The sequence below is a fragment of the Haemaphysalis longicornis genome, unplaced genomic scaffold (assembly GCF_048455015.1).
Source record: "Haemaphysalis longicornis isolate Haplotype H1 unplaced genomic scaffold, Haemaphysalis longicornis Haplotype H1 scaffold_3, whole genome shotgun sequence".
NCBI classification, from domain to species: Eukaryota; Metazoa; Arthropoda; class Arachnida; order Ixodida; family Ixodidae; genus Haemaphysalis; species Haemaphysalis longicornis.
Genome location: NW_027526335.1, coordinates 36,450,928 through 36,463,182, shown reverse-complemented (window position 1 = coordinate 36,463,182; position 12,255 = coordinate 36,450,928). Strand labels below are relative to the sequence as shown.

General features: G+C 50.6%; 1 protein-coding gene across 1 annotated transcript in view; it reads right to left on the bottom strand.

Moving 5' to 3' along the window:
• Nucleotides 1–12,255, bottom strand: part of Kfase (kynurenine formamidase) — a 50,214-nt gene that overhangs the window by 16,276 nt on the left and 21,683 nt on the right. The window contains exon 3 of the mRNA XM_077704294.1: nucleotides 2,262–2,451. Within this exon, the coding sequence (XP_077560420.1) occupies nucleotides 2,262–2,451 (190 nt within the window). The remainder of the gene's footprint in view (nucleotides 1–2,261; nucleotides 2,452–12,255) is intronic.

The following is a 12,255-nucleotide window of genomic DNA, read 5'->3' as shown; positions in this document are numbered from 1 at the left end:
AGAAGTCGCTTTTCGAGTCGTATCGCCTCCAAGTGCAGTAGCTCCGGATTCGCCCAACGATTCGATACCGCTGTCTGTTCCAACCCAGCCCTCACAAATAATGCCCCCACATTTCCCTCCATTGTACCTCGCTCCCCTACAAATTGAATGAGGTATCTCAGGAATTGACCCTAAAAAGACTATGCCCCAATCAGAATTCTTCCACATCGTTCTAGACTACATAAATAGAGCGCATTCAGCAGAGCGCATTCATCAGCCATGCAAAGCTCTTCCTCTGGACTCTGGCCACTAACTGGTGAAATGCTTTCATTTCGTCTGGAGCGACAAACATCTTCGACAGCGGCTGCGGTCTATGCTTCGAAGGCAGCAATCGATTTATCCTGCGCCATGTGCCGCACCAGTGGAGCATCTTCACGGACTCCAAGGCAGCTCTGCAAATTATATCTAGGAGAAGTAGATTTCCTCCCCACCAAATCGCAGCCTAAGACATCTCATACCTTCACCACATTGCTTGCTCTGCTGGACACAATCATAAATTGCAGTGGATACCTGGACACAGCGGCATCAAAGGGAACCATAAGCCGACGAAGCGGCCCGTAAAGGCCTTCTGCACCGAAAATACCGCAAGGTGTATTTTACGAAAGCAGAAGCTTCTGTCATGGCTCACCACTTTGCGGTGACTGAAAGAAACCATGCAGTAACTTGCAAAATACCCGCTGATTTTTGCACACTGTTAACCCAGAATCACAGTCGACACTCCCGACAATTAAAACTCCCTCGTAACCTTGAGACGTTATAACATCGCTTACGGCTGAAATGTGCATACTGTCGCCTTGGAGCGACGCCGAATCCGCACTGCGATAATTGTTCTTGGGTCGAAAGAGTTTAACACATTTTATTACAATGCGCTGCCTACATGGAATCGAGATCACACTTCCTTGAAAACATCGAACGTCCAGAACAAGGATCAATAACTCTCAAGAATATTTTAGGACCATAGACTCGTCCATCGAAGCAGCACCAAGCTCTACGGAGTTCATTCTCTTATTTCGATGACATTGGCCTAATTTGAAAATTGTAAATAATGTGGCCCAAGCTCAGAACAAAAACCAAATGCGTGTAAGTTCGTTATCGCGCCAAGTCCACGACAGTTTTTTTTTTCTTTTTCTTTCCTGCCAAGATCTTCCTTGGGCCTTTTTTCCTCCACCCCCGATCCTCAGCAGAGAAGCATGTAGGCGACTGTAAAGTACTTCTTCAATAAAAAGCCTTCTCTCTCTCGGTTGCCCGCGAGAGTGGCAACTCGCCGTACAAAAGCCGCGTTGCCTGAGAACGTCAAGGACTGCCGGCCAGAGGGCGCACAACAAGTGTGTGTGTGTGTGTGAGGGGGGGGGGGGGGGGTGCCTTGCTAAAAGCCGGCGCGGAAAGATTGTGTACCACTGCGGTGGAAGCTTACACAAATGGGGAGAAGTCCGTGGTTCTAACGTTAACGAACTCCATTCAAGAACTTCGGAAACCACCATGAACCCTACTATTACATGTGTAAAGCGGGGGACACATGTCCGCCCGGTTAATCCGGTTTCCGACGCGGCGCGGCAAAAAAAGCAGGCTGGATGCGCGCGAAACCGGTCGACGCGGCGGGTCATCCGGCGGCCAAACCGGTTCTCGGAGCGGAGACGCGTGCGGGGACGCTTCCCTTTCCGCTCTTGTGTTCGACCTTTAAAAGAGGAGTAGTCACCTAGCGGTACCACTTATACGTATTTCCGGTATACTATCACACAAGCAGCTCCTTAAAAGCTACAACGTGCACACCGGCCACGGGGAAACCGTCCGCCGACGGGGCGGCATGGTAGTGTGTAAACTTGGCGCATCCACGGGTTCCTAATTTCGGCTTCCTCACCTACCCAGACTCCAGCGCTTCTCCTACCATTCGAAGGTCAACGGGGTATGCGCCCCCGTGGGCCTCTTGCCAACACTGCTACCTGTCTTCATCAACAATTACTATGCGCAAATACAGCTGCCTCCTACACTCCGCGCATTACTCGGAAGGAAAAAAAAAACCGCTGACGCAAAATCACATCATATGACAAACATCGCCCTGAGAGCCTAAAAAACATCAAACCTACTGCACGAAGCATACACTGAATTGGGAGAATACGCGCAATCGGCCCTTTTGCAGTGAAGAGTGGTCCGGCGCCTAGCTGGGCCGACTCCGCTGATAAGTTTCAACAAGAAGCCCCTCTTTGAACGTTCGCGCCGCCCACCTGATGTCCAGCTGGGCTCCGGCCAGGCGGCTGCGCGTCTCCCGGCTCCGTTGCGTGGTTTCCCGCACGTACCAGTCGATCAGGTCCTGGCCGCTGCGCCGCACGCCCCAGCGGCTGGGCAGGATGTCCGCGTCTTCCAGCGGCATGCTAGCTTGGCCGTGCCAGCGACCGCCGTCCGCCGCCGAGGAGGCTGCAGCGAGGCACACGTGGCTCTCTTATCGCAGCCTGATTACGGCACCCACTATGCAGCTGAGCTCTGCGCTACACTGATAGCGTTTTTTTACTGCAGCTTCCAGAGCCCGGACGGATGGTGGAAAGCAGCTGGCTGTCTGCTTCGTTTCAAAAATAAAAGTTCCGCTCCGGTTCAGCTCCGCGGAGAGAGAGAGAGGAAACAAAGAGATAAAACGTTTCTTGAAACAATAGGGACGGGATAGGGGAGAAAAAAGGTTAGGAGCGGTGGGTGGCCATCCTAGTCCGGTAGGCCGCGTGCCGCGGCTGCCATCCTCGCCCGAGAGATCAGGGCTTCCTGGTCTTCGAGCTGGCAGCTCTGCAACGCGCACTGCCACTGCTCAAGAGGGTAGGGGATCTGGTCTGGGTGGTAGAGGGTTGGTGGGGCACGTCCACACGATGGTTCGTAACGGTTCGTGTTTGGGCGGAAGGAATAAGGATATTTATGAAAATATGTTAACAGATGTCTAGAGACGGCCCTTTATCTAGATGTCTAGATGTCTAGAGACGGCCCGAAGGTGGACAATCCCCCATGTGTTGGTACGTGTCACGAAGATGTCCCCGCCAGTGAACCGGCAGAAGAGCCCGAAGCATGAGAGTGACGCCAGAGGAACAAGAAGAAGAAGGGACTGGTGACGACGCAGGGTTGAATCGAAGGAAGGAGGCTTCTGAAGGCTGCCTGCAAGACGCCCGCTAGCGGTAGCCGTCTTGCAGGCTGCAGTACCAACAGTGTCTACGACAGAATTTGCCCAACGCGGCTGTGCCGTCGGAAGACGACGACGGCGAAATGGATGACGACGATTGCTACTAGATAAAACACTGTCACACTTTATTGGTCTTTGCTTTACATTTCCGTCCAAAACGGCTTTGCACTGCTGGGCTCCGGCTGCTCCCTCTCTCCTACGATTCCGCTGTCAGTGTGATAAGTTAGGCTGACCTCCAGCTCTGCTGTTTCTCCAGCGTTGCACCACAATAGTACAAGCTGCGCCAATTTTTTTCGTCTTTACCAAACGTTGTGTGCGTTTATGGTGTATTTTATTATCGTATTCCAGTTTTAACTGCAACATCCTCCTCATTAACTTGTCCCGTCGTGATAAGTGTTCGTCTCCGTCTTCTGCGTACTTTTCAAGCGCCTGTCTCATTTGTGAAACGCCAGTTCCGATGACTAGCCACGAGATATCACATAGACATTGAGAATAATGAAGTTATGTGAAAAGAACATTAAGTGGTGCTTATTAATTTCTTTTAATGTAGGCCGTTAAATAGCTTAACTGCACACGCAAAAGACACCTAAGCACTCCTTTTCGTACGGCGCAGCTGCGAATGGCGCTCCACGATTCTACCCTGGTCCCCAGAAACTGCATGCCAACAGTCCTTCAGCTTTGACCGAGACGCTGTCGTAGATGCAAAAGCTGCGAACGCTTTTAATTTGGAGCGCCACATCGCGGTAAGTATACAGTGGTTAGGTGCGAACACTACGATCGTATACTGAAACCCAGCGTGCTGCGCGCGTGTATACGCTCAATTCTGAGGACGCCGCCTCGGTCTAGGATTACAACATTAAAACTCTTATACATAAATTTGAGGCAATTCAGAATCCTACTGTGAGCTTTGTTACTAACTCATATATAGGTGGGATAAAATCGTTACAATTAAGTTTAAAACGGCCAGTCTCACGGGACGCACTAAAACTCAGGGGCACGTTTTCTCTACGTTTTATCGATAGCCACCCACGTATTCATCCGCACGGAGGGATTGCAGCAAGAAAATTGGTGAACATTGATGGCGCGCGTCTGCATCCCAAGCTTCGTTTACTAAAAACTATCAAAGATGCCCTGGCCGACACTGTTTTTTCCGCCCCTTATGAAATGTTTTCCGCTGCGCTCTGGGAGCACTTTCGTGCAAGCGCAACACGACTTTCCATGAAGTGTGCCGCTGTTCTCGCTGCTAATTGCGCACGCTGCTGTAATCACGCCAAACATTGTATTTTTTCTTGTTTATTATTAGGACGTCTTTCAGGATATTCGTGTTTATTCACGTACGTACACTCCCGTACAACGATGCCGTAGGGCGAACGTAGGTACATTAATAATTAAATAAAGCCGCGACGTCTGCATCGCAACCGGAAGCTGCGCGCGGCAACCATGCGGGGAGCTCAGCAATTACCATCGAGACCGACGGGGAGAGTATGGAAGTTGCATGCAGGCAGCCAGCCTGCCGATGGAGAGAGGTCGCCAGCGAGACGAAGGGCGATTTTAAACAAGCGAACCAACGGCAATCTTCAACTTTGCTGCATGTAAGTTGAAACGAATCGTCTCAAGTCGAAAACCTAAACGATTTTTTTTTTGTTTCAGAAATAATAATAATAAATAATGTTGCGTTTTCGTTCTGACCAAAAATTTCGTTTTTCCGTTTTCGGTTCCGGTTTTCGTTTTGTTCCGAAACACGGTGGAAAGAGAAAAAAAAAAACTAGTTTATTTGGCAAAGCCTTGTGGGAGGGGAGCCTTTCCACAAGTAGCCATGTGCCGTACTTGATGCTACCGCTCAACCAGCCGGAGCTGATCGCAAAAGAGGGATCGGTACAGCAGCGTCTCCCACTGCTCGGGGAATGAGGAGGGGGTGGAGGTGGCAAATCTGGATTCTGGGTGCATTCAAGGGCCTAGGTGTTCGTGATTGCGTACAGAATTTGCATTGGGCTTCGTGTTGATTTGGAAACATGAGGTGCATCAGTGCTGGGTGGGGATGCGTGTCTGTTTGCACAAATCTGAGCGTATTTTCTTGTGTCTTAGTTAGTTGTGGGGACGGCAACGGAAGGGTTCTGCGACCGAGGCTGTAGTGCCTCTTTCTGTCCAGAAATAAATTAGTATTTTGAGACCCTCACGAATTTTATGGAAGCGATTTAGGCCTGGCCAATCTCCTTTTGTGGGTGCGTGCGAATAACTTTGAGGGTATCATTATCATCATCATCATCCTTGACTTCATTGTCTCTAAAGCACAATTAGATGTTATTGTACTGCAGGAAACCTGGTTGACTGCGTGTCGACCATTTCATTTCCAGAATTATCGAATATTCCGCTTATACCGACAAACTAGAGGTGGATTGTTAATTCTTGTATCGGTCGCGCGTTCGATTCCCGACCGCGGCAGCCGCTTTTCTGATGGAGGCGAAAAGCAGAAACGCCCGCGTGTACAAGATTCCGGCGCTCGTTAAAGATCCCCAGGTGGTCAAAATTAATCCGGAGCCCTACACTACGGCGCGTCTCATCGCCTGTGTTGCGTCGGCGCGTTAAACCTTACAGTCAATCAATTAATTCTTGTATCATCGCAATTTTGCCATAATGCTATATGCCATTTCAATTTATGTCCGCAGACTAAAATTCTAGCAGTTACATTTATCCTTCCTGGGTGTTTTGCATTTTCTCTTGTCAATTCTTATTTTCCGGAAGGCGTCATTTCCGCCTCTCTCGGTGCTCTTTTGTCATCGTGTGAGGAGCATGTAACTATTTGCGTTGATTTTAATTCACATTTTGGGGATTCCGCACAGCTTCCTGTGGTAGGCGGCTAAGTGGATGGATGAATGATAACAATATGCATTGTCACAACTCTGGTTCGGCAACATTTTTTTTGTTGGAGAACTAGTTCAGTCGTAGACTTCACCTTTTTTAACTCCGGCAATATCTCTTCGTGGTCTACTTTGGATCACACTACAAGCAGTAGCGGTCCCAGATATTGGTGTTGGGGGGGTGGGGATATTTTGAAGGGACCCAGAAAAGCTTTGTGAAGGTGGCAATCAAATGCATTCAGGTGGTAGAACACATAACGGGGAATTTTTGAGCCAAGTGTGTGTGGGAATCGTTGAAGGTAGGAGACGTCGTTTCGACACAAACACTTATTTATTTAACGGTTGTAAGGAGCTACAATAACCGTGCCTCTTGTTGGGCTTCCGTTCGCGCCATCTTCTCTTTCTCTCTCCTCTCTCGTCTTCTCCTCTTCTCTTGGCTTGGCTTCTTTCGGTGGCGTGTTGCTATCTAGCCGAACCAAGCTCTTCGTTTTGAGTTTCGGTTTCGTTTTTCCACACATTCCCCCCCAAAATGACGGAAGTCATTTTCTTTTACTGCTACGTAATTTCCAATGGGTACACTGGCTGTATCGGTCGCTTGAGCGTTGACCCTCCGGGCATTCTCAGGATGCACGATCGGATCTTTCCATCTCGTCCTGGGAACACCTTTTGGATTCTTGCAAGGCTCCATTGCTGCCGGGGTAGTTGCGAGTCTCGAAAGAGAACCAAGTCCCCAACCGCAAGGATTTTCCCTTGGCGTCGTTTTCCGTTGTGGAGATTTCGCAACTCTGCCAAGTATTCCTTGGTCCATATACGCCAGAAGGCTTTGATGGCCAGCTGTCGACGGGTCCAAAGCTTGTGCAGGCTGCCGTCAATATTGTCATCCTTAATCCCCACACTTGGTAGCGTGGTCAGTCGTTTGCCCGTCAAGAACAGGGAAGGACATAGTGGTTCCGGTTCCCCAGCCTCGTCATAGAGGTTAGTTAATGGTCTGGAGTTCAGTACTGCCTCTACTTCCGAAAGCACGGTTGCAAGCTCATCGAATGACAAATATCTTGAGCCAATTACTTTCTTCAGTGCAAGCTTGGTGGATCCAACGAGGCGTTCGTAGAACCCACCCCACCATGGAGCACGCTCAACTATGAACTTCCATTCGATGCGTGCGTTTGAGATGAAGTCAAGTGTTGCAGGATGGCGCAATGACTTCCAGAGCCGCGAAAGTTCTTTGTTTGCTCTTTTAAAAGACATGGCGTTGTCGCTGTATATGACTCGAGGGATTCCTCTCCTGGATATGAATCTCCTGAGTGCCATCAAGAACGATTCAGTGGACATGTCTCTTACGAGCTCAAGATGAACAGCTCTGGTTACGGCACAAGTGAACAATGTAACATACGACTTGTGCATTGCGCTCTCTCCTTTGACCAGAAGCGGTCCCGCAAAGTCGACACCCGTGACTTCAAACGGTTGTGCCTCGGTGACTCGGTCTCGCGGAAGCGGTGCGATTACCTCGGTGGCTGGACGAGCATTGAACCTCTGACAGGTCATGCACCCCTTAATTATTCTTTTCACCAGCTGGCGTGTACGCACCACGTACAATTTCTCTCTCAGCTGTACGAGTGTGTCCCGCACTCCTCCGTGCAACACTTGAAGGTGACATCGGCGAGCGATCAGCTCCGCTAATCGGTGGCCGCTTGTTAACGCGATGGGATGCTGTTCGTTGTACGGCTTCTCACTTTGCTGGAGTCTTCCCGTGATTCGGAGCACACCGTCATTGTCCATGAACACGGGAATATCTCGGAGTGGTGAGTCTGCGGGAAAACGTTCCCCCGTTTGTGTGCATTCGATCTCTCGCTGCAGATCTTCACGCTGTGCTAGCCTTATCCAGTGTTTCTCGGCTTCGTCCAGTTCGCGTGTCGTTAACGAGCCAGATTCATTGCTGGTATGGCGCAACTTATGAACGTATCTCATAATCCAAGCTGTTACACGGAGAAGTCTCGCTGCTTCACTGTATCGTGTTATGTCCAGCACTGTCTGTGACGTGGAGCTTGTAGCCTGGAGAACTGCCGGAACCCTTTTTTCATCTGTTGCCGCCGAGGTGTTGCTGGGTGGCGAGTTATTCGGCCAGAAGTTCTCGGGCAACCCCATCCACTCAGGTCCTTTCCACCAGAGGGAACTTTCCACAAGCTGCTGACCGCTGAACCCTCGGGTCATGCAGTCTGCCGGATTTCCAGATCCAGGGCAGTGTTTCCAAAACGCAGGGTTCGTGATGCGTTGTATCTCGGTGACTCGATTCTGCACGAACTGCTTCCATTGGGACGGTTCGCCTGTCACCCAGTGCAGGGCCACAGTCGAGTCTGTCCAGAAGTATGTCTCCTGCGGTCGTTCCTTCAAGTTGTTCGTTATGTATCGGCCCAATCTAGCTGCCAACAAACAAGCCATCAGCTCCAGCCTCGGCAGTGTCAGCTGCTTGATAGGTGCGATCTTCGACTTGCCCATGAGGATACTAGACGTAGTATTGCCTTCCGCATCTGTAACACAAATGTACGCCACTGCCCCGTAGGCCACAGGGCTAGCATCGGCGAACACATGTAGCAACGTTTTCTGCGGAAGTCCAGTCGTGGCAGCACGGTAGCAACGTTGTACATGCACTCTTTGCAGTTCGTTCAGTTCACAACACCACTGCACCCACTTAGTGTCTAAGTCCTGCGGTAACACTGCGTCCCACTCCACGTTTCGTTGCCAGAGTTCCTGGAATAGGGCTTTGGCTCTAACGGTGAATGGTGTCAGCCATCCAAGTGGATCATACAGTCGAGCTGTAGTTTTTAGCACAGTTCTTTTCGTGCTTGTTCCAGGATCGGGCGGTGCGCTCGTTGTCGGCGTGAATGTGAGCTCGTCGCTGATGGGGTTCCATGTTAATCCCAGCACCTTGAGAACACCCGAGAGGTAACCTAGATGCCTGGATTCTTGACCGTCGCTGATGTGTTCACTCACTTTCTTGCTGTTCGTTGCCCATTTGTGCAGTTTCATGGAGGCAGCATTGAAGATAGCATTAGCTTCCGTGTAAATCTTCAAAGCTTCTTCCCCATTTTCTGCTCCAGTTAGGAGGTCGTCCACGTACAAGCAGTCCGCTAGAATTCTTGCAGTGACGGGGTACTCTCCCTCCATGCTTCTGAGGTGGTTCTTTAGCGTTGCTGTAAGTAGGAAGGGACTTGCTGTTGTTCCGAACGGGACCCTCGTCATTCGCCACGCCTGCACTTTCGGCTTCAATTCAGTCGTTTCTGGTGCGGTCTCGAACCAAAGGAATCTCAAGGCGTCTCGGTCTTCTCGTATTCCGATTTGCAGAAATGCCTTTTCGATGTCTGCCACTAAGGCAATTCTGTGCCTTCGAAAGTTAAGCAGTAGTCCAACGAGGTCAGTTGTCAGGTTTGGGCCACTTTCAAGGTTCTGGTTGAGCGACTTTGCGTGGTTTCCATGCGATGACGCGTCGAATACCACTCGGACTCTCGTTGTGTCACTTGCCTCCCGTATCACGGTTGGTGTGGCATGTAGTATATCGGTCCGTTGCTCCCATCCCCTTCAACCACAGCCTCGGCCACGCCCTCCGTACAGTACTGTCGAATGACGTCATCGTAAGTTTGCAGCAGGTCAGGGTCTTTCTCGAGGCGGTTCGTTAGCTGCACCAAGCGTTTTTCCGCGACTTCCCTGTTGTCTTTGAGTTCGATGTTTTCCTTCCAGGGAAGGGCAACTTCATATCTACTCCCAACTTGCTTGATGTTTTCGTCAAACGAATCAAGTAGTTGTTGTTCTGGACAACCGGCCACATCGTCCGTTACTCCTATCGACTCCAACGTCCAAAAGCGTTCTAAATAGTTCGAGGCATCAGAGTCGTCAAGTGACACCTTCAGTGCAATTGTTTGCATGCACTGTGCTTCCCTCACTCTCGTTCCAACTGGGCCCTGTATGCACCATCCAAAAGCTGTTTCAACTGCTCGGAGTTTTCCATCCAAAGCCTTCGATCTTCCGGTCACAAGATCCCAGTAATGTTCTGAGCCAATAAGGAGGTCAATATCCCCTTGATCTTGGTCACCTGTACGGTCAGCCACAGCCTCTGATCCCATGAGATCTCGCAGGTGGGCTTCTGGAATTGGAACCTTCTGGTCGCAGATCACTTCGGTTTCCAAAACTTCAAGATGGTGAACTTTCTTGTTCTGTGCCGTGACAGAAACTAGCACTCTCTTAAAGTCTTTTTCGGACTGACTTCCGCCGAACACACCGACCTTTAGTGCTTCGTATCCCACAACTTTGCACCCGAGTTTTTTGGATGCTCTCTTTGTGATGAACGAGCGTTGGCTTCCACCATCGAATAAAGCTCGAAGTGAGGTGGCATTGTCCGCTCCTGCACAATATACAGTTGCAGTCTGTAGTAAGACGACCGGTCTGGCGGCTTCGTTCGTTGTGGACTCCAAATTCACTGGAGCGGTGGTCACGCTGCTGGTGCTCAATGGTGCCTTTGGTGCGGTGAATTCTGGGTCGCACATCGTTGTGGCATGTCGTTTCGAGCACTTTGCACATTTGACGTTACTCCTGCACACATTTGAGCGGTGGTTGGGTCTTGTGCAGCGGAAGCATCGTCTTCCTGCCATGAGCCTTTTCTTCTTTTCTTCCAGCTTGATTTCAGCGCAACAAGCCGCAGTCTCGTGGCTCTTTTCTGTGCAGAAGAAACAGGCATCAGTCTTCGTTGTTTGGTGCAGTGTCGCCACCGTTGACTTCGGATTGCCTCCTTTGTGCGGTTTGTAAACATTCTTGTGGTCGTTTTTAGTTCCGGGAAGGTGCGGTTTTGCATCCACGTTTGGCTGCACTTCTAAACCTTCGCGGCTTTTTACTTCGATGCGCAGAAAGGCAATCAGTCGGGAAAGGGACGACACCGTCGCTCCTTTTGTTGCACTTTTCTCTGATGATTTTTCGTGTGCATCCTCTGTAACCAGGGTTGCTTCGTGCAGTAGAGTCTGCTGCACCGAACTTTCCGCCGCTTGTTCTTTTGCAGTTGTTCTGTTGAAGTCGAGTAGTATTTCCTTCGGCAGGGAGCGTTGTACCACGGGGAAGAGAAGCGCCTCGAATGTGTTTTGGTTTTGGCCAAGCGCTTCCAAGCCTCGGATGTGAGACAGGAGGGTATCGTATAACCGACGGAGGCCCCTCACGTCGTCCGCGCTCCTCACCGGCGGGACGCTCAAGAGCTTCCGCATGTGCGCCTGTATAAGCCCCTCTTCGTCGCCGAAACGAGATTTGAGCAGCTCCAAGGCGTCCTCGTAACATCGTGCTGTCGGAGGAAGGCCCTTGATGACACTCGCCGCGTCTCCTGTCACTGCTGCCTTGAGGTAGCCAAACTTATCCAACACTGTGAGTTCGCTGTTGGCGTTGATAACGTGGTCAAACTGCTCCCAGAACTCCTGCCAGCTAACGCTCTTTCCGTCGAACTTGAGCAGCTCGAGCTTCGGTAGTTTCACTTTACAGGGCGGTGCCCCTGCTTTCTCGTTCTGTTGGGCTGGCGTGGTTTCTGCCCTGGGTGGACGATTCTCGCGAGCATCGTTTATCTCTTGCTTGAGCATAGCGATGTAAGTTACGATCTTGTCGCCGTATTCCAATGTTCGGGCGAAATTTTGCTCGACCTCTTCGTCGGGTATGCGTGGTTCAATGGCGGCGTCTGCCTCGTTGAGCTGAGCCTGAATGGCGGAAATCCGCGCTAATAAAACTTTCAAATGTTTTTCGTTTTTCTCCTGGCTCTCGATATATGCGTCAGTTTCGGCAAGAAGTTTCGTCACCTGTGAACGCACGGCTGCGCGTTTTTGCTTCAGTCGTTCCATGGCTCCTGTGGGCGTCACCGTTGAATCCGCGGAGCTGGGCTGGTAGCGTTCTTCCCAGGCGGTTCTTTGTTCTTACGTTAGGTGACGAGATGCAGTGTCCTGGCCTCCCACCATCCCGGGTTTCGGCACCAACTTTTCTTTTGTGGGAATCGTTGAAGGTAGGAGACGTCGTTTCGACACAAACACTTATTTATTTAACGGTTGTAAGGAGCTACAATAACCGTGCCTCTTGTTGGGCTTCCGTTCGCGCCATCTTCTCTTTCTCTCTCCTCTCTCGTCTTCTCTTCTTCTCTTGGCTTGGCTTCTTTCGGTGGCGTGTTGCTATCTAGCCGAACCAAGCTCTTCG